The following is a 24,839-nucleotide window of genomic DNA, read 5'->3' as shown; positions in this document are numbered from 1 at the left end:
ATTAGAAAAAGGCGATAAGGTCCGTAATAGGAAGTTATATACCCGCAAATCATAATTACGCGAGTATTAAGTGCGTCTCATCAGACGTGGTTTATAAGTGTGTCTCATAGACAAACATACTTATCAATTGTGTCTGCAAAAAACACACTTTTTATCTCCGCTCACGGACAAGCGCAATTATAATGTCTCTTCCGTTGAAAACACAAATTATCTACCGACACTTTGAAGTCACACACAAATATTATGCACGCACGGGTTTAAAAATTTCTCCACCAGTGTGGAAAATTCCCGAAAGCTAAAACTAAAAGCTAAATTTAGCTTAGCTTTTTAACTTGGGATTTTTAATAAAGTAACCACCTTTTTGAACCATATTTAAGAAACTGGCCGTTTTTTTGAATATTTATATAAACTGGCCGATATTGACATTTTTCGTCCCGTTTTTTTCAAAAAACGGATTTAGGTAGTTAACTGGCTATGTGGCAGTTAACCTGCTAGGTAAAAGACGACTTAACCCTCGTCTGAGTTCGTAACCAAACCAGTATCGAGTCAACTCGGTGACTCATTGCAACGGTCGGAATTTGTCATACTCAACAGATCAAAAAAATAAAAATAAATAAGACATGAACCATAGTATTTGATTCAGCATTAATTCAAGTCTACAAAAGAAAAAAATATTGTCTTCTTAAACACAAAAAATCAGAAAACGGATCTCAAATCATTTCTTCTTAGCCTTTCCATTTCCCCTTCCCTTTCCTTGTTTTATATTCTGAGATACAGATCCAATGCCAAAGAAGTTATGATAAAGGTTATTTATTGTAGAGGGTGGAGTATAAGATGGTGCTATAGATGGCAGACTCATAGGTGTTGTGGAAGCTGGAGTAGAAGATGGTGTTGCCAAAGGCTGACTGCCAGGCCCTGTAAAACATTCACCAACAAATGATGCCGTTCTCTTCTTCTTGTTTGACTTAGCTGCACCCCTAACTCTGGTGGTCTGACTTGGCTCTATGTTGCTGAAGGTGAAGCTTTGTGCATCACATTCAGTCCTTTGCCTCTTTGCAGTTGGATTAGATCCCACTTCACCACCAGCACATGTTCTTTTGTTGTGGTTAGTAACATTTCCACATTTCCCACACCTCCTTTTTGTCTTCTCGACACGAGGTTCATCATAACTTCTTACCCTCTTGCTCTTGGGTCTTCCTGGTTTCCTACTGTGAGGAGGGTTCAAGATCTTCTTGTTCATGTTTGGCTGCAAGAACAAATGATGTCGTTCCCTTCTTCTTGTAAATGCACTTATATCAATGTAGTTGAGAATATAAATAAGGCATATAGTTACAAATTTAAGAAGAAAAAGTACCTGGACCCATTCACTTTTATCATCTAGTGGTGCAAAAGTTGGTGCATATGTGGCCTTATAGTTCTCCACTGAATAGTAATCACTGCAGTACCTGCTCAAGCAGAGTATGTAAAGGTTAGTGCTAGATACATTTAAGGCCTAGAAATTGCATAAATAAGTTCTGAGACAAGGTACAGATTAAAAAAAGAGAAATCTTACTTTCTCCATTGTGGCCTTATGTTATGCAATGCACTCACTGCGATAAGCAGGATCTTCTCTACTGAGATAAGCACCAACTGCAACACTCTGTTTAAACCTACACTCAGCCTTAATTCTAGAGGGAGCACTTATATCCAAAATAAATTGACACTTATTAAGAACACAATAACCCCTGAGATGTTTCTTAAATGCTTCCTTATTTGCAAATCTAGTTTTTACCTCCATTTTGCTAGGATCTACTGGAGTAAAAACTTCTTCTTCAGGGAAAAGATCTACATCATGCTCACCCTTCATGTACTGACCAAAATCATCATCAAAGTCATCCATGTAAGCAGGTCTTTCATCCACATCCTTACCTGCATATTCAAGATCAACATCAGTACCATATAATAAGTTACAAATTATAATAAATGAAATCAGTTATAAATGAAATATACTTTTTCTTTGCCTTCTTCTTCTTCTTCTTCTTCTTCTTCTTCTTTCTCTTCTTGTTCTTCTTCATCTGACCCATACTCAATGTCTTCATCACTGTCATATACTGGAGGAGCTTCTGGATTCTCAATTGGGTGACATTCATCTTCTTTGGTGTTTTCCAGCTGAATATTGTCCACATCTTCAACAAACTTAACTTCATTTGTAGTTTTTGACTGACTGCAACCACTGCTACTAGCCTGAGAATGTTTGGACATGGGCACATCCACGAAACTCAGCTTTCTTGATGCACCTTCAACTGATTTATCCATACTATTTAGCCTTGGGGATCTTCTAGGGTTGGTTCCCTTACTAACTGTCTTCTTCTTTGGTGTAGTCTTTGGAGTCCCAAACACTGTGTCTTTCATCCCCATCCACAAACATATACATCCATCCTCATTTACAAAAGAATCCTCCCAAAAATTATCAAAATCATCATTGTTTAACAATGGCAGTGGCAGACATTCTTCCTTAAACCAATATAAATTAAACTTCTCTTTAACATCCATAGACAAACCCTTATACACCATATACTTAAGTGTCATCAACTCTGTTTCATCTCTATGGCAATCAGGAAATACCAAAGTCTCATTCTTTGGCTCCGCATATACACTGATATTCCTAAATTTGAACTGACTGCAACACAAATGAAACAAAATCAGATATAAACCTATGAAAACCCAATGAAAACCTAATTAAGCAATATTACTTAAAATCAAACACCCAATCACAAAAATTAAACCCCAATTAAACAATAAAAATTTGGTTTCAAATAAACCCTAATTACAAAGGAAAAAAAACAGAAACCCTAAAAATCAATCGATCAATTAAATCAATTAACTATCAATACAATGATTTTCATCATATATTAAGTCACGGGTTTCGTTAATCTTACCTTGATTCAGACAGTTTCAATCCCGGTTTGTACCTCATCTTCACTGTATCACCACTATCTCTGAATCCCTAAATATGTAGAACTTTTCTTCCAAATACACCCTGGTCTTTCACTAACATCTATGTCTTCAACAAAAACAACTTCAATAACATCAGTTTTCTTTTTCTTTTCAAACAGCTTCAATACCTAACCCTAGTTTCAGAACTGGGAGAAGAGAACGAGGGAGAAGAGAACGAGGGAGAAGAGAGGACGAAATAGAAAGTGTGGTGAGAGATTACACCACACGCGTCTTTAAATGGGCAAGGGCACAGTAGTAAATTCTCGTACCGAGTTTGACTTATTCAACGCAGCTGACCGATCTGGTGGGATCAGGTGTCAACTCTAACGGAAAGGCCAGTTTCTAAAAGAATTTAAAAGCTTGGCCGGTTTATTAATTATATGGTTTGAAACAGGACACTTTATTAATTTACCCTTTTAACTTTCATAAAAGCAGGTGCTCTAATAAAAGGTTTAGTACCAATGAGACCAAATAGATAGGCAAATAAATAAAGAAAAACTTCCCATACCGACGTAAGTGGTTTTCGAAACCTGAGCCCTACACTTCTTATGACAACCGCCAGGTGTCTGGCCCATTTAACTCAACCCTGCTACGTACCCCACTCATACCCCATACGGCCCTACCATTTGTCCCCCATGGTATGACATCCTCTCCATGTTTCTGGAGGGAGTCGAATTAGCCACTAAGGTGATGATATGTCTTGGGGGAAGAACGTGGGTATAACGCATTTTCGCATTTAACTGTTGTTGCGTCATGCACTTCTTATGACAACCGCCAGGTATCTGGCCCATTTAACTGTTGTGTCATGTTTTCCACGTGCTAAATATGTTTTCTTATGTGTTATGATGTGCAGTGAGCAGTGTACTGTGAAGTGCCGGTGTATCGAAATGCTTAGCACAACATATCTGACAAAGCTGTCATGTTGTGTGATGTGCCCAAATTTTAGCAGGATGCGTTGTGACATTAAGCTTCACGACATCTTACACCCATGATAAAAGGTACCGGGGTCTGGGATAGACAAACAAGAAGTGAACTGTGAGGATAAAGCTTACGAAACAAGAAAAAAATCAAAGAGATTTAGGGCATCTAGATACGTTAGGATTTACAAGATCGTGGCCAAATTACTCTTTTCTTTTAGGAGCATCTCTTATCAAAAAAAAAAAAATTAAATTAAATGATCGGAATCGATTCCGCATAATGCCATCATTCTTCCCTCTTATATTTATGGCTCTCTCTTTGCGATTTACTTCTAATCGATATTTTTATTTATATTAGGGTGCGATTTACTTGTAATTTGTATAAGGGTTTTGATTATTTTGTTATTCTTATAACGATCATGTAATCACGATGTTGATACGTGAACTGTGACACTAGGAATTGAGGAATCAAATTCCAACGTACGTTGGCTTCATTTCAACATTTAAGACTTTCTTGCCCATCTAGATAGACATGGTGAGGATAAAGCTCCCAAAAAATACTGAAAGATTGTGACGATAAAGCTCAGCAAAAGTACTGAAGGATGTTTGCTCCTCATTTCCCTTTATGCTTAGGTACTTTTTTCCCTGAGTAAATTAACACGAGAATTAACAGTTTTAAATCAAGTAAAAATTATCTAAGCACTAACTCGATTTATAGAAAGCAGGGGAGTAACTCTAGACCTTATCAATAGGATTCTGGTGGGGGACTGGACTGGGTAAATTCCATAGCAAGCAAATTCAGACATCAACTAGAAGGGTTTAAAACCAGCATCAAACAAGGGCGTGTTTTGCATCAGAAAAGACAAATCTTCTAACTGAATAAAATGTTTGAATCCTTTACACAGTTAAAGGTGAAGATAACTTTGGTATCCCAGGCACAAAAACAACAGTTAATGATTAAATTGTAGCTTCTATTTCCGAGTCGGTTTCAATGGGCTCTGTCACCTCTTTTTTCTTTCCGCCTCTCAACCGTGATGATACATTATCGATGGCAGAGTTCAATTGGCTTATCTTTGCGTTGAGCGTCTCTCTGGTCTTCTGTTGTCAAAAGAAAATAAAAAATATATTATACCCGTCGGAAATAAAAATGACCAACTCCGCCATCCTTCCAGTCCTACTTAGGGGGTTCTAAAATACACTTAAGTCGCAGCCCGTGGTTGTATCTGCTTTACCCACATTACACATGAGAGACCATAAATTGCTTTAAAACAACATAAATTGCCCACTGAGCCAAAATTGAAGTTATTGTTACCTCTAAACCGTCGTCGTAGTATATCGGGCGTTTTGCTCTGCGAAATCCATATTCGTCCTCGTTAAGAAGGGATCTCCTTATCTGTTCAGAAGAATGTGCCAACAGCCGACCGGTTGAAACAAATGCCAGAACAAAATTTGACTCTTACTAGTTTAAAGTCTGTAGCACAGTGAACATCTAACTTGCCTAGGTTGAGGAAATTTAAGAAACTACACATCAAAATGCAGGCCAAGATGTCTGAAAAAGTGAAAGTCGACACAAAATCTAAGGTTTCTGCAAGCATAGACCTTAAAAGATGAGTTTCCAAAATCTGTCCAACCTTTAAACACTTAAATCTAGTACAAAATAAATGATTAATCCAATAAACATCAATGCTAATATGTGGGCTCAAGTTGTTTTGGGATGACTAGATCAGAAGCAGCAAAAATTAAGTCTCACTCAATGATACTGCCAGATCCCCACTAGTTTTCACGTCAATAACTCGGATTTTGGATAGGCAACATTTTATAAGCTTACTAACCTAGGTAAATTTACATATTGGTTAATAAAGTTAGAAGTGGCCCACACTAATGACTAACAATGCGGAAGACGGCCAATTATCTTATTTGACAGAGCCACGACCTTCCAGCAGCCCATGCATTAGGATGGACTAGTCCATGAATAGAACTATAACGGATTAATCAGGAAAGCATAAAAGATAAAACAGTAAGCTAGATTACCTGCGGAGCAAAGAGATATGCTAGAGTTCCAAAGACAGCACCTCCAAGAACGAACCCAGCAACAAAATCACCACTTCCGCCACCTCTACTTCCATCACTTTAATATTAAAGAGAGAAAAATTAACAGATGTTAAATGAAGTCCTAAGTTGAGCCAAAATGGCAGAACCATTTATTAACCCCACCAAAAAATCGAAAGTCTACCATAACAAAGCACTATATAAGGGGCTAATTCAGAATCTTAAAAATCTTCCAATCATTCCTACCCGTACTAACGAGTGTATGAAATACACATCCATGCATGTGATCTGTATTGACAAGCTAATATGTGAGTGACTGTGCGACATTCGCTACACCAAATCAAGGAATTGGAGAGAAGCCATATACACCCTCATAAGAATCTTAAAAATTGTACATTAGATATTTAGGAATAAGTGAACTGGGATAAAAATGATCTGACACATACCGCTGGTCTAGGTGTACAAACAGTAGATGATGGCAAGTTAGATGTGATGGACGTTAAAAGAAATTTTTTACCGCATATCAAATATAATCATTTACATGAAAGTTCCCTTTCTCTCTGAGTTTAAATATTTTGAGGTGACAATTTACACAAAACCACCATAAGGAAAAACTCTAAGGTTGCGAAATGAACTGCTTGTGTTATCTTTTCCTTAGATGTGACCAATAATTGTTAAAAAAAAAGTTGGGTTCTAATTTAATCATAAAAATAATAAGACCAATCTCTGATGAATCAAAAGTAATTTAAACATACTCATACTCTGCACGAACAGATAAATTTCGACTGATTCCCAAGTGATTTGATTTCCGTTGGAACGTGAGTCTTGACGAGTGTCCCAGTGACTTATTCTTCATTGTCATAGGTTCGCCCGACTTAAAATGTGATCCACCTACATCGAAAATAACGTCCAAAGTTAGAATAGTACATAAGACTTTATGGAGCATAACACTCTATCCCTATCCTAAATATGATGTTTGGATCTCACAAATAAACTCATACATACACAGACATAATTAATCTAGCCAAACTAGCGTTATGTTCATTCCCCTAAAAGAAAATCTGTATTAGAAAACGAAAAATTACAATACCATTCAGAAATCAAGAGATCCAGAGGTTGATAATGTTCAGATTAGATAAGTTGACGACCCTAATTTTCGTATCTATGATAATTATGATAACAGAAACCTAGGAATATAATCAGATTTATTTTCATTTTTTAAAGAGGAAAACAAATTTGTACCAGTAATTGTAAGAGACTCCGCCATTGGAACCGGTGAGAAAGAGAGTGAGGAATTGAATCTAATAAGAAGAGAGGAATTGAATCTAATAAGAAGAGAAGGTTTTGTGATTGCTTTGGTTGAATCGGTTTCTAACTTATACCGTAATATCTCTCTCTCTTGGCTGATAGTAGCTCAGTGGAGCTCTCAAGTTAATAACCCATGATTTCTCACAGAATTACGAAATGACAGACAAAAACAGTGACCAGCATATCGTAAATCTAAGATGGATATTTTTTGACACACAAGACTATCCGAAAAAGATGTATTATTATTTTCTGGTAAGTTTTTCTTATTGCATTTGTATTAGAACCAAAATAATTAAGCTTAGGGTTGTCAACGGGTTCGGGTCCTTCCGGATAGTACATGGCCCAGAACCGGACCCGACATATCAGCGTTGGTTCCTGCTCCTAACGGTTCCGGGGCCGGTTTCACAATATGTTGGCCCAGAACCGGACCCAGTAAAGGTCACGGGTAATCACCGGGTCCGGGGTACCCATCGGGTAAAAAAACAAACTTATATGACTTCCCAATTTTATGGCTCCTGAGTACTGAAAAAGGATTATTCAACACCTGAAAAGTGACCATCTTTAACATACATACAAAAGTAGAGTAAACTTGAGCTTAGAATCCTTAGATTAGGGAAATCAAAGTTACTTTCCTAGCTATAAGTAAGAATCTGCCATTATATATGATAAATATTAAATACAAAAGTTGGCAGACATTGTTTTAGCCGATAACTACAAGTAACGCCAGTCCTAATGGCTAATATAGTCTGTCGTATTATAACCACAAAAGTTGACACACATATCATTCTATAAAGTGTAGAAGCCCCAAAAGATAAATGTGTTTCCTTCACAAGTACATATACAAAAAAGAAGGATGTAGTTCGCACTTTGCATGTTTATTGGCTATGCCTATAATATATATATATATACCAAAAAGAAGTTCCAACCAGTTCACTAAAGATTTCACCATCATATTTCCAATTGTTCCTGCAAGAGATTCAAAAACAGTTGATCATATTCCCAATTTTTTCCAATTCAGAAACCACCTCAAAATTATTATCACTACCACATTCTCTACCAAGTTTAAGGAAATACATTACGTAAAGACAATGTGCTACAAGTAAAAAAGTACAAATCTTGCATCTTCAACCAAACAACGTGTACAAGTAACCATATCACAATCAAAGACCTTGCCTGTGATGAAGCAAGAGTTGCTTCCGTGATTGCACTCACCAAATATACAACTAGCTAGGGCCAGGACCACAAGCAAACATTAAAATTCCCAAATATACAACTAGCTAGGACAAATATTGTATAGACAGACACAAGTCAAACTTTCTTACGAATGTATTTCCTTATACTGTACTAATCACATTTCGACAAAGTTTAAGGAAATACAAATTTGTGCATTCCAAGGTTAGCTGGTTATTTTACCTTAAATTGATAGTCAGTCAGTTAGACAATGTGCGATGTTGCATCATCATCGTCTGACTCGAGCTCCTCCATTGCCTCCAAAAGAGTCTGAAGTGAAGTACTACCTAACCCAAATCCCTCATATAACACAATAAAATAGTTAGTTGACGTACAAGAACCATAGTAAATGAATCACTAACTAAAATTGATATAATAGCAAACATTAATTGAATATGTTACTTACTCTTGAGCGCACTTCTGATCCAATCTTGTGTGCATATCAGAGCTTCAATTGTTTCTGGAAGCATTGAAGAACGAAATTTATCTACAACTCTACCACTGGTGCTGAAAACAGATTCAGAAGCCACCGATGACGCAGGAATTGCTAATATATCACGAGCTATCACTGCTACAATTGGATACATTGGTCCATGAAATTTCCACCACCCCAAAACATCAAAACTAGAATCATTCAGATCAATACCACTTCCTTTTCTAATAGGGTGAACATCAGCTGATAGGTATTGCTCTAGATCTGTGCGAACAACGTCATGTTGTGAACTTTCTTCCAGAAATGGCGTCAAACCTTTCCTTCTAGAAGTAAAAGAACTTTGAGAAGATGAAGTACTACCACTACTACCAACTGAATCTTCCATGTTCACTTGATTTGTCGAAATGTTTGCTGAGTATACATGAGATGAAGAAGCATAATGTGTTGCATATTCATTATACAATCTTTTCAAGACTTCCATAACTTCTAACTTCTTCTCCTCGCTGTTACCAGGATATATTAATGGGAAATAGTAATCCAATAATTTCATTTTAAACCGAGGATCTAAAATGGAAGCTATTGCAAATGTTTTACTAGTAAGTTGCCAATATCTTTCAAACTTTTTCATCATATTCACTGCCATTTTTGAGATTAATGCATCATCGGAATCATACCACTCACGAAGTTCTAAATACAAAGAACAAGCAGTATCAAAATAACGATTAACTGTCACGTATGACGTACCTGAAAAGAGAATGGTGACTTCATAAAAGAACTTCAAGCAAATTGAAAGACTACTTGCATTCTTCCAGTCTTCACTCGTTGGAGCAAAATTAAGAAAATCAGGTTCAATCTTCCCGAACCGGTTAAGTGCTTCCCGAAATAGAAGTGTTGTTTCAAGCATCAGATAGGTAGAATTCCACCTTGTATCAACGTCTTGAATCAACCTTTTATCAGGAGCATTGACTTGCAAGCAAACTTCTTTAAATTTTTGTTGTCTTTGTGGTGAACCTCTAATAAATTTCACTGAATTTCTAATTTTCTGTATTTCTTCTTTAATTTGCAGCATCCCATGATCAACAATAATGACAACTACATGAGCAGAACATCGAACATGGAATAATTCCCCATCCAAAAGTAATCCATTATCTGGTTTTAGCTGAGCAAGAAGTTCACTTACCACGACTTTGTTAGTTGAAGCATTATCCAGCGTAATTGAAGCTATCTTCCTATCTATATTCCACTTGTACAACTGCTCCATCAGTACCTTTGCAATGTTAACTCCAGTGTGTTGCCCATCCACAACGTTAAAAGATAAAATTCTCTTCTGAATCTTCCATTCTTCATCAACATAGTGAGCTGTCAAAGCCATATAACCTCTATTCTGAGTGGTACAAGTCCACATATCAATAGTAAGGCTTATGCGACTCTGTACCTTACTAAAAATGTCGTACAAATGCTTCTTTTCCATTTGATAAATCTTTATGCAGTCTGACTTCGTAGTGTTCCGCTTCACAAGTTTAATATTGGGTTGTAATGAAGTCAGCACCCTTCTAAAACCAATGTACTCTACAAATGAGAAAGGGAGTTCATGCAAGATAATCATTCTTGCAATACAATCACGAGTTACTTCTTGGTTAAACTTAAAGTTGTAAGCAGCTACTGACCCATCTTGTGTTTCACTAGCTTTCAAGAACATTTGGTTAATTTGTTGTTGTGCTCCTTTGTACGCCATAAAACTATTTAGATGTTTTCTCAAACTGCTTGTCCCATTTTTGCTCTCCGCACAAATATTCCTATTGCAATGCTTGCATTCTCCGTGTGTTTTCCCTTTTATCAATACCTCTTGAAATTCAGCCCAATACTTTGAGGTTCTTTTGCGTTTACGTGTAGGTGAAGGAACCACATCTGTTGTTGCCACTTCTATATGATCAGAATCACCAGAATCACTGGCTACAGTTTCTACTTCTTTCGGATTTGCTGAGTTTACAACTTTACTCTTCTTTGCAGCCTTCGAAACGACAGCTTTAGGAGGCGGCATACACGGGGATTTCGAAACGGTAACTTTAGTCTTCTTTACAGGAACACAATGACCACCAACACTACTTCCTGTTTGACTTTTCATGTTGCTTCTGCAAGGAAAAACCAACAAACATTTGTATCAGCCTATCAGGTGTCATAAAGTATAAACGATAATAAATTTAACAAGCATATACAGTAAGAAAAAGACAAATGTTCCAAGCATATACGCATAAACAACATACGCATCAACCACACACAAGGAATTAGTAGTTTATGACTTAATTGCCAAAATGGCAGTAGATGACTTGCTCTTGTGCATGTTTGCTGCAAGCTACTGAAAACACCCAACCTTCGAGCTATCATTGATTTCTCACAAAAACAACCATAGAGTTCACATATCTTTGAGATTACAGGGATACCCATTCAAGCATAATAAGTTTGCATTGTCTGTGCAAGAGAAATCATCAAGAACAAGGAAAAAAAATTGATACAAAATGAAAGAAATTAAACAGTAGACTAATAAGAGATGAGCGATTCATTTCAACTAGACAATTACTAGATAAGAAATAGTATAATAACTAGACACAACAACAAATCTAGGACGGCCTGTTTGACAACTCTACCCACAAATCTAACTTCACTAGCAGCAACAATTAGAGCCATAAGTTCAATTATTGAATTTAGAGAAATTGAGCACACCAAACACTGATTAAAATTGAGAAATTGAAAGATACCCACTGATTAAAATTGAGAAATTGAAAGATACCCACTGATTAACCTTATCACCACCCATTATTGGAATCAATAATATTTTAGATGCTATTTTCCTAACATTTCTTAACATTCTCTTCTAATTATTTTTTTTAATTGGAATCTCTTCTAAAATCATAATGTAACAGATTCAAGAGGATTCAAAAGCCTCTAAAATCGATTCAATAAAATCACGCGCATCACTTTAAGAATTTGTAGAGTAGCATATCATACTTTTCTTTCAGTGAAAGAATTTGAGAAACAAAGGATTTCCACTTCCAGTGTGTAGAAGTAGTTGCAGGCAAGAGAAGAAAGTAGATCGGCTGAAATGGGTGGTGAGCTTCTCATCCTTTATATATGACCTAATTTTCGCTGGGATTTTTACAGAATTAGCCTTTATGAAATACCCGAATACCCGCGGGTACCCGACGGGTAGGATCCGGATGGACCCGTTCATAAACGGGTATATATGGGTAATTACCCGCCAGGTCCAAAGTGGTTAATGGGTCCAATTTAAGGACCCGGAACTGGAACCAAATCCATCGGATCCGGTTCCGGACCCGGGTAATGGGTACCCATTGACATCCCTAATTAAGCTTATTGGCCGACATAATCAAGCTTCCTTGAGGGAAATGTAAGGCGAGGCCAAAGGGACAAGAAGCAACATGCGATATTGGCATTATGGCATATCCATGGAATTGAGTTGGTCTAAACTCAAGGATGATGCAAAAAGGTATAATAAGCTAAGAGTAAGTCTATGCATTAGTTCAACGCAGGGCCAAAGCTTGAACAGTGCAAATAAGCTAATAATGCAAGAGTGGCATTGTTATTATCAAGCAAATTGTCTAAGTGAAGCATATGACGCACGAACAACCAGAATGAGCTTAAGGAGTTAGCCTTGATGATTGAAGCACAAGGAATGTCCGTGTTTTATCTTAGAGCAAGAAGTATGCAGGGAAAGATGGATGAGCATTGAATCAAGGCCGAACTCTGTAAAGCGCAACAGTTGTGCAATACAGCTCAAGTGAGGGTTATGAGTTGGTTATTGGCTTTGCAAGCATTCCAATGAAGTGAGACAAGTTAGAATGATTATAAAGTGTGTTTATAACCATATTAGAGGTGTTTATAACAAACAACAACAGGTGTGGCACCAATTGGCATGACAACACAAAAGGTGGCAGTTGAAGTTGGCGGTTATGAAAACTACTTGGACACTTTGTTGTCCAAGGCTTGTGCAAGCGGTTGTACATAAGTTTTAACCTGATCATTAGCTTGTATAAATAGCCTAGAGATTAATAAGTTTGGTGTCGTTCAATTGAGAGAAGAACCACTGACTGTAGAGAGGGTTAGGCATTCACCAAGAGGATATTGTGCGAACTAATGTAGAAGCATGTGGGGAAAAGTTTTTGGCTTGGAATTCTTAAGAGTAAAGCTAATGTAGAAGATAGTACAGTTTACAGGTTAACAGTGGAGACAGGGTTCTTTTGTGGCAAGACAAGTGGGTAAATGGGTAATACTCTAAAAAATCTTTTTCCTGCATTGTACACAATCAGTAGGAGGAAAGATGCTACTATCAAAGAGTGTCTTTCTGATGATGGAGGATGGAATTTGGGATCCTGTAGAGCTTTAAATGATGTTGAAGTGGATGAGGTTTCTCAAATGGTGTCTATTTTACCATTCATTGATTCAGAGCTGGAGGATAAAAGAATTTGGCAGTATGGTGATAACTTTTCTGTTGCAGGTTGTTATGCTTCACTGGAGATTGATGGTATAATTTCTTTCCCTCACAAAAATCTGTGGAATCCTAGAATACCACAGAAAGTGATTTTCTTTGTTTGGACACTGTGTTACAGTGCAGCTCCAACAAGGGACACTTTGAGGAACTCTTTTCAGGTAAAAGGGTGTTTGTTGTGCAAGAAAAATTCATAATTCAACCAGGACATTTTCCTTCATTGTGAATTCACAACTGCTGTTTGGAACCATTTTCTGGAAGGATACAAGTTGCAGTGGGTTTTTCAAGGTTCAGTACGACAATCTTTGTGGGAATGGAACAGGAAGAAGGGAAAAAATCTGACCGTTAGAAGCAAGATTTGGTATTTAATCCCCTTTGCTAATTGGTGGACAATTTGGATGAAAAGAAATGGCAGGCAATTTAATGGAACTAATAATGGTTTGCAGCTGATTTTTGAGAATGTGAAGATTTTTATTTTCAACTGGTGTGTGGGCACTAAAGTTTTTGAGGGTATTTCTTTCAACCAAGTGATTAACAATTGGGAGGGTGTCCTAGGACCTTTGTAGTGATTTTTCTTTTTTCTTTTCTTTTTTTGACACACTACAAGACTATCCGAAAAAGATATATTATTATTTTGGGGTAAGTTTTTCTTATTGCACTTGTATTAGAACCAGAGTAATTAAGCTTATTGGCCGACATAATCAAGCTTCGTTGAGGGAAATGTAAGGCGAGGCCAAAGTGACAAGAAGTAACAGGCGATATTGGCATTATGGCATATCCATTGAATTGAGTTGGTCTAAACTCAAGGGTGATGCAAAAAGGTATAATAGGCCAAGAGTTGGTCTATGCATTAGTTCAAGGCAAGGCCAAAGCTTGAACAGTGCAAACAAGCTAATAATGCAAGAGTGGCATTGTTATTATCAAGCAAATTGTCTAAGTGAAACATATGACGCACGAACAACCAGAATGAGGTTAAGGAGTTTTCCTTGATGATTGAAGCACAAGGATTGTCCGTGCTTTATCTTAGAGCAAGAAGTATGCAGGTCCAAGATGGATGAGCATTGGATCAGGGCCGAATTCTGTAAAGCGCAACAGTTGTGCAATACAGCTCAAGTGAGGGTTATGAGTTGGTTATTGGCTTTGCGAGCATTCCAATGAAGTGAGACAAGTTAGAACGATTATAAAATGTGTTTATAACCATATTAGAGGTGTTCATAACAAACAAGAACAGGTGTGGCACCAATTGGAATGACAACACAAAAGGTGGCAGTTGAAGTTGGCGGTTTTGAAAACTACTTGGACACTTTGTTGTCCAAGGCTTGTGCAAGCGGTTGTACATAAATTTTGACCTGATCATTAGCTTGTATAAATAGCCTAGAGATTAATAAGTTTGGTGCCGTTCAATTGAGAGAGGAACCACTGACTGTAGAAAGGGTTAGGCATTCACCAAGAGGGTATTCTAGAGAGTAAAGCTAATGTAGAAGATAGTACAGTTTAAGGTTAACAGTGGAGACAGGGTTCTTTTGTGGCAAGACAAGTGGGTAAATGGTAATAATCTAAAAAAATCTTTTCCTGCATTGTACAAAATCAGTAGGAGGAAAAATGATACTATCAAGGAGTGTCTTTCTGATGATGGAGGATGAAATTTGGGATCTTGTAGAGCTTTAAATGATGCTGAAGTGGATGAGGTTGCTCAAATGGTGTCTATTTTACCAGTCATTGATTCAGAGCTGGAGGATAAAAGAATTTGACAGTATGGTGATAACTTTTCTGTTGCAGGTTGTTATGTTTCTCTTGAGATTGATGGTCTAATTTCTTTCCCTCACAAAAATCTGTGGAATCCTAGAATACCACAGAAAGTGATTTTCTTTGTTTAGACACTGTGTTACAATGCAGTCCCAACAAGGGACACTTTGAGGAACTCTTTTCAGGTAAAAGGGTGTTTGTTGTGCAAGAAAAATTCAGAATCCAACCAGCACATTTTCCTTCATTGTGAATTCACAACTGCTGTTTGGAACCATTTTCTGGAAGGATACAAGTTGCAGTGGGTTTTTCAAGGTTCAGTAAGACAATCTTTGTGAGAATGGAACAGGAAGAAGGGAAAAAATCTGACTGTTAGAAGCAAGATTTGGGATTTAATCCCCTTTGCTATCTGGTGGACAATTTGGATGGAAAGAAATGGCAGGCACTTTAATGGAACTTATAATGGTTTGCAGCTGATTTTTGAGAAGGTGAAGATTTTTATTTTCAACTGGTGTGTGGGCACTAAAGTTTTTGAGGGTATTTCTTTCAACCAAGTGATTAACAATTGGGAGGGTGTCCTAGGACCTTTGTAGTAATTTTTCTTTTTTCTTTTCTTTTTTTGACACACTACAAGACTATCCGAAAAAGATGTATTATTATTTTCTGGTAAGTTTTTCTTATTGCACTTGTATTAAAACCAAAGTAATTAAGCTTATTGGCCGACATAATCAAGCTTCGTTGAGGGAAATGTAAGGCGAGGCCAAAGTGACAAGAAGTAACATCTGATATTGGCATTATGGCATATCCATGGAATTGAGTTGGTCTAAACTCAAGGATGATGCAAAAAGGTATAATACGCCAAGAGTTGGTCTATGCATTAGTTCAAGGCAGGGCCAAAGCTTGAACAGTGCAAACAAGCTAATAATGCAAGAGTGTCATTGTTATTATCAAGCAAATTGTCTAAGTGAAACATATGACGCACGAACAACCAGAATGAGGTTAAGGAGTTTGCCTTGATGATTGAAGCACAAGGATTGTCTGTGCTTTATCTTAGAGCAAGAAGTATGCAGGGCCAAGATGGATGAGCATTGGATCAGAGCCGAATTCTGTAAAGCGCAACAGTTGTGCAATACAGCTCAAGTGAGGGTTATGAGTTGGTTATTGGCTTTGAGAGCATGCCAATGAAATGAGACAAGTTTGAGCGATCATAAAATGTGTTTATAGACATATTAGAGGTGTTCATAACAAACAAGAACAGGTGTGGCACCAATTGGCATGACAACACAAAAGGTGGCAGTTGAAGTTGGCGGTTTTGGAAACTACTTGGACACTTTGTTGTCCAAGGCTTGTGCAAGCGGTTGTACATAAGTTTTGACCTGATCATTAGCTTGTATAAATAGCCTAGAGATTAATAAGTTTGGTTCTGTTCAATTGAGAGATGAACCACTGACTGTAGAGAGGGTTAGGCATTTACCAAGAGGGTATTGTGCGAACTAATGTAGAAGCATGTGGGGAAAAGTTTGTGGCTTGGAAGTCTTAAGAGTAAAGCTAATGTAGAAGATAGTACAGTTTACAGGTTAACAGTGGAGACAGGGTTCTTTTGTGGCAAGACAAGTGGGTAATGGTAATACTCTAAAAAATCTTTTTCCTGCATTGTACAAAATCAGTAGGAGGAAAGATGCTACTATAAAGGAGTGTCTTTCTGATGATGGAGGATGAAATTTGGGATCCTATATAGCTTTAAATGATGCTGAAGTGGATGAGGTTGCTCAAATGGTGTCTATTTTACCAGTCATTGATTCAGAGTTGGAGGATAAAAGAATTTGGCAGTATGGTGATAACTTGTCTGTTGCAGGTTGTTATGCTACTCGGGAGATTGATGGTCTAATTTCTTTCCCTCACAAAAATCTGTGGAATCCTATAATACTACAGAAAGTGATTTTCTTTGTTTGGACACTGTGTTACAATGCAGCTCCAACAAGGGACACTTTGAGGAACTCTTTTCAGGTAAAAGGGTGTTTGTTGTGCAAGAAAAATTCAGAATCCAACAAGCACATTTTCCTTCATTGTGAATTCACAACTGCTGTTTGGAACCATTTTCTCGAAGGCATACAAGTTGCAGTGGGTTTTTCAAGGTTCAATAAGACAATCTTTGTGGGAATGGAACATGAAGAATTGCAAAAATCTGACTGTTGGAAGCAAGATTTGGGATTTAATCCCCTTTGCTATCTGGTGGACAATTTGGATGGAAAGAAATGGTAGGCACTTTAATGGAACTAATAATGGTTTGCAGCTGATTTTTGAGAAGGTGAATATTTTTATTTTCAACTGGTGTGTGGGCACTAAAGTTTTTGAGGGTATTTCTTTCAACCAAGTGATTAACAATTGGGAGGGTGTCCTAGGACCTTTGTAGTGATTTTTCTTTTTTCTTTTCTTTTTTTGACACACTACAAGACTATCCGAAAAAGATGTATTATTATTTTCTGGTAAGTTTTTCTTATTGCACTTGTATTAGAACCAATGTAATTAAACTTATTGGCCTACATAATCAAGCTTCGTTGAGGGAAATGTAAGGCGAGGCCAAAGTGACAAGAAGCAACATGCGATATTGGCATTATGGCATATCCATGGAATTGAGTTGGTTTAAAATCAAGGATGATGCAAAAAGGTATAATATCCATGAGTTAGTCTATGCATTAGTTCAAGGCAGGGCCAAAGCTTGAACAGTGCAAACAAGCTAATAATGCAAGAGTGGCATTGTTATTATCAAGCAAATTGTCTAAGTGAAGCATATGACGCACGAACAACTAGAATGAGCTTAAGGAGTTGGCCTTGATGATTGAAGCACAAGGATTGTCCGTGCTTTATCTTAGAGCAAGAAGTATGCAGGGCCAAGATGGATGAGCATTGAATCAAGGACGAACCCTGTAAAGCGCAACAGTTGTGCAATACAGCTCAAGTGAGGGTTAGGAGTTGGTTATTGGCTTTGCGAGCATGCCAATGAAGTGAGACAAGTTAGAACGATTATAAAGTGTGTTTATAACCATATTATAGGTGTTCATAACCAACAATAACAGGTGTGGCACCAATTGGCGTGACAACACAAAAGGTGGCAGTTGAAGTTGGCGGTTATGGAAACTACTTGGACACTTGGTTGTCCAAGGCTTGTGCAAGCGGTTGTAAATAAGTTTTGACCTGATCATTAGCTTGTATAAATAGCCTATAGATTAATAAGTTTGGTGCCGTTCAATTGAGAGAAGAACCACTGACTGTAGAGAGGGTTAGGCATTCACCAAGAGGGTATTGTACGAACTAATGTAGAAGCATGTGGGGAAAAGTTTATGGGTTGGAATTCTTAAAAGTAAAGCTAATGTAGAAGATAGTACAGTTTACAGGTTAACAGTGGAGACAAGGTTCTTTTGTGGCAAGACAAGTGGGTAATGGTAATACTCTAAAAAATCTTTTTCCTGCATTGTACAAAATCAGTAGGAGGAAAGATGCTACTATAAAGGAGTGTCTTTCTGATGATGGAGGATGGAATTTGGGATCCTGTAGAGCTTTAAATGATGCTGAAGTGGATGAGGTTGCTCAAATGGTGTCTATTTTACCAGTCATTGATTCAGAGCTGGAGGATAAAAGAATTTGGCAGTATGGTGATAAATTTTCTGTTGCAGGTTGTTATGTTTCTCTGGAGATTGATGGTCTAATTTCTTTCCCTCACAAAAATCTGTGGAATCCTAGAATACCACAGAAAGTGATTTTATTTGTTTGGACACTGTGTTACAATGCAGCTCCAACAAGGGATACTTTGAGGAACTCTATTCAGGTAAAAGGGTGTTTATTGTGCAAGAAAGATTCAGAGTCCAACCAGCACATTTTCCTTCATTGTGAATTCACAACTGCTGTTTGGAACCATTTTCTGGAAGGATACAAGTTGCAGTGGGTTTTTCAAGGTTCAGTAAGACAATATTTGTGGGAATGGAACAGGAAGAAGGGCGAAAATCTGACTGTTAGAAGCAAGATTTGGGATTTAATCCCCTTTGCTATCTGGTGGACAATTTGGATGGAAAGAAATGGCAGGCACTTTAATGAAACTTATAATGGTTTGCAGCTGATTTTTGAGAAGGTGAAGATTTTTATTTTCAACTGGTGTGTGGGCACTAAAGTTTTTTAGGGTATTTCTTTCAACCAAGTGATTAACAATTGGGAGGGTGTTCTAGGACCTTTGTAGTGATTTTTCTTTTTTCTTTTCTTTTTTTGACACACTACTAGACTATCCGAAAAAGATGTATTATTATTTTCTGGTAAGTTTTTCTTATTGCACTTGTATTAGAACCAAAGTAATTAAGCTTATTGGCCGACATAATCAAGCTTCGTTGAGGGAAATGTAAGGCGAGGCCAAAGTGACAAGAAGTAACATCTGATATTTGCATTATGGCATATCCATGGAATTGAGTTGGTCTAAACTCAAGGATGATGCAAAAAGGTATAATACGCCAAGAGTTGGTCTATGCATTAGTTCACGGCAGGGCCAAAGCTTGAACAGTACAAACAAGCTAATAATGCAAGAGTGGCATTGTTATTATCAAGCAAATTGTCTAAGTGAAACATATGACGCACGAACAACCAGAATGAGGTTAAGGAGTTTGCCTTGATGATTGAAGCACAAGGATTGTCTGTGCTTTATCTTAGAGCAAGAAGTATGCAGGGCCAAGATGGATGAGCATTGGATCAGAGCCGAATTCTGTAAAGCGCAACAGTTGTGCAATACAGCTCAAGTGAGGGATATGAGTTGGTTATTGGCTTTGCGAGCATGCCAATGAAGTGAGACAAGTTAGAGCGATCATAAAATGTGTTTATAGACATATTAGAGGTGTTCATAACAAACAAGAACAGGTGTGGCACCAATTGGCATGACAACACAAAAGGTGGCAGTTGAAGTTGGCGGTTTTGGAAACTACTTGGACACTTTGTTGTCCAAGGCTTGTGCAAGCGGTTGTACATAAGTTTTGACCTGATCATTAGCTTGTATAAATAGCCTAGAGATTAATAAGTTTGGTTCCGTTCAATTGAGAGATGAACCACTGACTGTAGAGAGGGTTAGGCATTCACCAAGGGGTTTTGTGCGAACTAATGTAGAAGCATGTGGGGAAAAGTTTGTGGCTTGGAAGTCTTAAGAGTAAAGCTAATTTAGAAGACAGTACAGTTTACAGGTTAACAGTGGAGACAGGGTTCTTTTGTGGCAAGACAAGTGGGTAATGGTAATACTCTAAAAAATCTTTTTCCTGCATTGTACAAAATCAGTAGGAGGAAAGATGCTACTATAAAGGAGTGTCTTTCTGATGATGGAGGATGAAATTTGGGATCCTATAGAGCTTTAAATGATGCTGAAGTGGATGAGGTTGCTCAAATGGTGTCTATTTTACCAGTCATTGATTCAGAGCTGGAGGATAAAAGAATTTGGCAGTATGGTGATAACTTGTCTGTTGCAGGTTGTTATGCTACTCGGGAGATTGATGGTCTAATTTCTTTCCCTCACAAAAATCTGTGGAATCCTAGAATACTACAGAAAGTGATTTTCTTTGTTTGGACACTGTGTTATAATGCAGCTCCAACAAGGGACACTTTGAGGAACTCTTTTCAGGTAAAAGGGTGTTTGTTGTGCAAGAAAAATTCAGAATCCAACAAGCACATTTTCCTTCATTGTGAATTCACAACTGCTGTTTGGAACCATTTTCTCGAAGGATACAAGTTGCAGTGGGTTTTTCAAGGTTCAATAAGACAATCTTTGTGGGAATGGAACATGAAGAATGGCAAAAATCTGACTGTTGGAAGCAAGATTTGGGATTAAATCCCCTTTGCTATCTGGTGGACAATTTGGATGGAAAGAAATGGCAGGCACTTTAATGGAACTAATAATGGTTTGCAGCTGATTTTTGAGAAGGTGAATATTTTTATTTTCCACTGGTGTGTGGGCACTGAAGTTTTTGAGGGTATTTCTTTCAACCAAGTGATTAACAATTGGGAGGGTGTCCTAGGACCTTTGTAGTGATTTTTCTTTTTTCTTTTCTTTTTTTGACACACTACAAGACTATCCGAAAAAGATGTATTATTATTTTCTGGTAAGTTTTTCTTATTGCACTTGTATTAGAACCAAAGTAATTAAACTTATTGGCCTACATAATCAAGCTTCGTTGAGGGAAATGTAAGGCGAGGCCAAAGTGACAAGAAGCAACATGTGATATTGGCATTATGGCATATCCATGGAATTGAGTTGGTTTAAACTCAAGGATGATGCAAAAAGGTATAATATCCATGAGTTAGTCTATGCATTAGTTCAAGGCAGGGCCAAAGCTTGAACAGTGCAAACAAGCTAATAATGCAAGAGTGGCATTGTTATTATCAAGCAAATTGTCTAAGTGAAGCATATGACGCACGAACAACCAGAATGAGCTTAAGGAGTTGGCCTTGATGATTGAAGCACAAGGATTGTCCGTGCTTTATCTTAGAGCAAGAAGTATGCAGGGCCAAGATGGATGAGCATTGAATCAAGGACGAACCCTGTAAAGCGCAACAGTTGTGCAATACAGCTCAAGTGAGGGTTAGGAGTTGGTTATTGGCTTTGCGAGCATGCCAATGAAGTGAGACAAGTTAGAACGATTATAAAGTGTGTTTATAACCATATTAGAGGTGTTCATAACCAACAAGAACAGGTGTGGCACCAATTGGCGTGACAACACAAAAGGTGGACGTTGAAGTTGGCGGTTATGGAAACTACTTGGACACTTGGTTGTCCAAGGATTGTGCAAGCGGTTGTACATAAGTTTTGACCTGATCATTAGCTTGTATAAATATCCTATAGATTAATAAGTTTGGTGCCGCTCAATTGAGAGAAGAACCACTGACTGTAGAGAGGGTTAGACATTCACCAAGAGGGTATTGTACGAACTAATGTAGAAGCATGTGGGGAAAAGTTTATGGGTTGGAATTATTAAAAGTAAAGCTAATGTAGAAGATAGTACAGTTTACAGGTTAACAGTGGAGACAGGGTTCTTTTGTGGTAAGACAAGTGGGTAATGGTAATACTCTAAAAAATCTTTTTCCTGCATTGTACAAAATCAGTAGGAGGAAAGATGCTACTATCAAGGAGTGTCTTTCTGATGATGGAGGATGGAATTTGGGATACTGTAGAGCTTTAAATGATGATGAAGTGGATGAGGTTGCTCAAATGGTGTCTATTTTACCAGTCATTGATTCAGAGCTGGAGGATAAAAGAATTTGGCAGTATGGTGATAACTTTTCTGTTGCAGGTTGTTATGTTTCTCTGGAGATTGATGGTCTAATTTCTTTCCCTCACAAAAATCTGTGGAATCCTAGAATACCACAGAAAGTGATTTTATTTGTTTGGACACTGTGTTACAATGCATATCCAACAAGGGATACTTTGAGGAACTCTATTCAGGTAAAAGGGTGTTTGTTGTGCAAGAAAGATTCAGAGTCCAACCAACACATTTTCCTTCATTGTGAATTCACAACTGCTGTTTGGAACCATTTTCTGGAAGGATACAAGTTGCAGTGGGTTTTTCAAGGTTCAGTAAGACAATATTTGTGGGAATGGAACAGGAAGAAGGGCAAAAATCTGACTGTTAGAAGCAAGATTTGGGATTTAATCCCCTTTGCTATCTGGTGGACAATTTGGATGGAAAGAAATGGCAGGCACTTTAATGAAACTTATAATGGTTTGCAGCTGATTTTTGAGAAGGTGAAGATTTTTATTTTCAACTGGTGTGTGGGCACTAAAGTTTTTGAGGGTATTTCTTTCAACCAAGTGATTAACAATTGGGAGGGTGTTCTAGGACCTTTGTAGTGATTTTTCTTTTTTCTTTTCTTTTTTCTATCATTGCTTGTTCTTGTTAAGCTTTGGTTATGTGTTTCTCATTTTTTAGAACTCTTTGTTTCTTGTAGCTTGCCACCACCTTGGTGGTCTAGTTACTTTTTCTTAATACATTTCCTTTTGAGTAAAAAAAGTATCGTACGAACTTAAGCTCAGAAATACTTTTCAGTGGATAAATTTTTAGTGTCAAAAAGATGGTATTTTCTTCTTCTCTCTTCTTGAGTAAACTACCTCCTCCTGCATGTCCTACCTTTAATTGGTCAAAATCAGATTTGACAATAAATCACTTTTATTGTTCTTGGGAGAGTTTTCTTCACGCCTGTGGATTTTGATCTTCAAAATTCATGATTGATAATTGATGATATACTCTTTAACCTTTCTTCCCCGTTTGGATCTAAGTTTCTAAAAGGGGTTTTGGTTCGTTATGAGTTTCATGAGGTGATAATACCTCAAAAGTCCTTTAACCTTAGCACCTATTTAACTTTCGTAGCATATTTTTCTTCTACGAAGTTTACTTGGTTAGATCTTGTAGTTGCGGAAAATTCAACAACTACACCCGTTGTAATGATAATAACACAAATCTTAAGTCATGTGAATCAACACAAACATTAATGATATTATTCACCACTTTGACGCTAATATGATCTTCTCAAACACTTTGTATAACAATAGAGAAATATGAGATGAAAGCTAAGTTCTAATGGTTTTGTTTTTCACACTTTGATAATTTCCTTATCCCTTTTATTTCTGTTGATCTCTCTCTCCCTCTCTATCATTTTTGAGCCCTTACATAGGCAAATATATCAGTGGAAGACAACCACAATTCACATGGATGGTCTCAGTTGACAGATTGTATTTCAGTTTGTCTTATTCGTCAGGATTTTGAGAACTGTCGCGTTGTTGTTTAGTCATTTGTGCTTAATAGTCATCGCATTGTCTTTGTCGTGCTACTGCTCTTCGCACTTTCTCTCTATTATCGCGTAATCATTCTTCGCCTTATTTCTTGATAATTGATGTCTCTTCGTGCTTAAGGTTATTTTGATTAGAGCGAAGTTGTAGATCTGTCTTGTGCGATATTTTTCCCATACATTTTTCCTCTTCTCGCGTTGTTCTTATGCAAGTGAAATAATGCGAGAATCCTAGCTTCGCATTTGTGACTTTTCGCTTTCTTTTACTCGACCTCTCTCCGGTTTTTTCGTATGATTATCTCCACATGCAGTAACTCACCCTTTCTCGATTGACACATCAAGGCTTCTATACTTGGCCAGTTACTGCTACAGCTGGTTCGTCTGTCTTAATAAATACTTTTGGAGAGAGAGATTCATCTTCTTTACTTTCTTATTTCCTCTTCTCCTTTGCTTCGAAAGAATCTTTTTCGTAAAAGCCAGTTTGTTTGAAAATATTTATCATTATGTCGAGTCAATCCACGATCCTTTCTTCTACTAAATCATCTCCCTGGTAAGTATCTGTATTTTGCTCAAGTATTTGACGATTGACTGGGTGTTTGGGTTATACTTGTTTCATACTTCCAAACCATAGGCATTACATACGGTTGGGAAAATTCGTACTTCCAAACCGTAGACAGTTCTGAAACTGTTTTCTCAAAAATCTAATTCGATCGATCCCGCATATCCATGCATTAAAACCAATGAAATAATATGGGCTTTTTTATTTTTACCTTATTGAAGTCATTGCGGGTGGATTAAGTGGTATTAATCGATAATGAATTATTTTGAGAATTGACGATTAATCGAAGAAATAGGCGATGGAGATGATGGAGAAGAA

General features: G+C 37.4%; 2 protein-coding genes and 1 long non-coding RNA gene across 6 annotated transcripts; all 3 read right to left on the bottom strand.

Annotated features, from left to right (window-relative positions):
- Positions 1–993: 993 nt before the first annotated feature.
- Positions 994–1,587, bottom strand: LOC113303119. The gene is made up of 3 exons (XR_003337309.1): positions 1,553–1,587; positions 1,355–1,445; positions 994–1,246 (listed from the first exon to the last, which is right to left on the bottom strand). It is a non-coding gene; the product is annotated as an uncharacterized LOC113303119 (long non-coding RNA).
- An 80-nt stretch (positions 1,588–1,667) lies between these two features.
- On the bottom strand, positions 1,668–3,014 carry LOC113305775. Its single transcript, XM_026554779.1, has 4 exons — positions 2,919–3,014; positions 2,124–2,659; positions 1,772–1,908; positions 1,668–1,679 (listed from the first exon to the last, which is right to left on the bottom strand). The coding sequence occupies exons 1-4, from the start codon at positions 2,954–2,956 to the stop codon at positions 1,668–1,670; spliced, it is 723 nt and encodes a 240-aa protein (XP_026410564.1). The 5' UTR covers positions 2,957–3,014.
- Positions 3,015–4,724: 1,710 nt separating this feature from the next.
- On the bottom strand, positions 4,725–7,429 carry LOC113302040. Of its 4 annotated transcripts, none has more exons than XM_026550880.1 (5): positions 7,185–7,429; positions 6,704–6,833; positions 5,925–6,021; positions 5,206–5,286; positions 4,725–4,988 (listed from the first exon to the last, which is right to left on the bottom strand). In XM_026550880.1, exons 1-5 carry the CDS (start codon positions 7,207–7,209, stop codon positions 4,851–4,853), a joined length of 471 nt encoding a protein of 156 aa, XP_026406665.1. In that variant the 5' UTR covers positions 7,210–7,429; the 3' UTR covers positions 4,725–4,850. The 4 variants fall into 4 exon arrangements, with proteins under 4 accessions (XP_026406665.1, XP_026406663.1, XP_026406664.1 ...); XM_026550878.1 differs by having other exon boundaries at positions 6,698–6,833; positions 7,185–7,415; XM_026550879.1 differs by having other exon boundaries at positions 4,738–4,991; positions 7,185–7,412.
- Positions 7,430–24,839: the final 17,410 nt, after the last annotated feature.

Source organism: Papaver somniferum, chromosome 8 (assembly GCF_003573695.1).
Source record: "Papaver somniferum cultivar HN1 chromosome 8, ASM357369v1, whole genome shotgun sequence".
Classification (NCBI taxonomy): Eukaryota; Viridiplantae; Streptophyta; class Magnoliopsida; order Ranunculales; family Papaveraceae; genus Papaver; species Papaver somniferum.
Note: the sequence above shows the minus strand (reverse complement) of the source record. Positions and strands in the feature narration are given on the sequence as shown.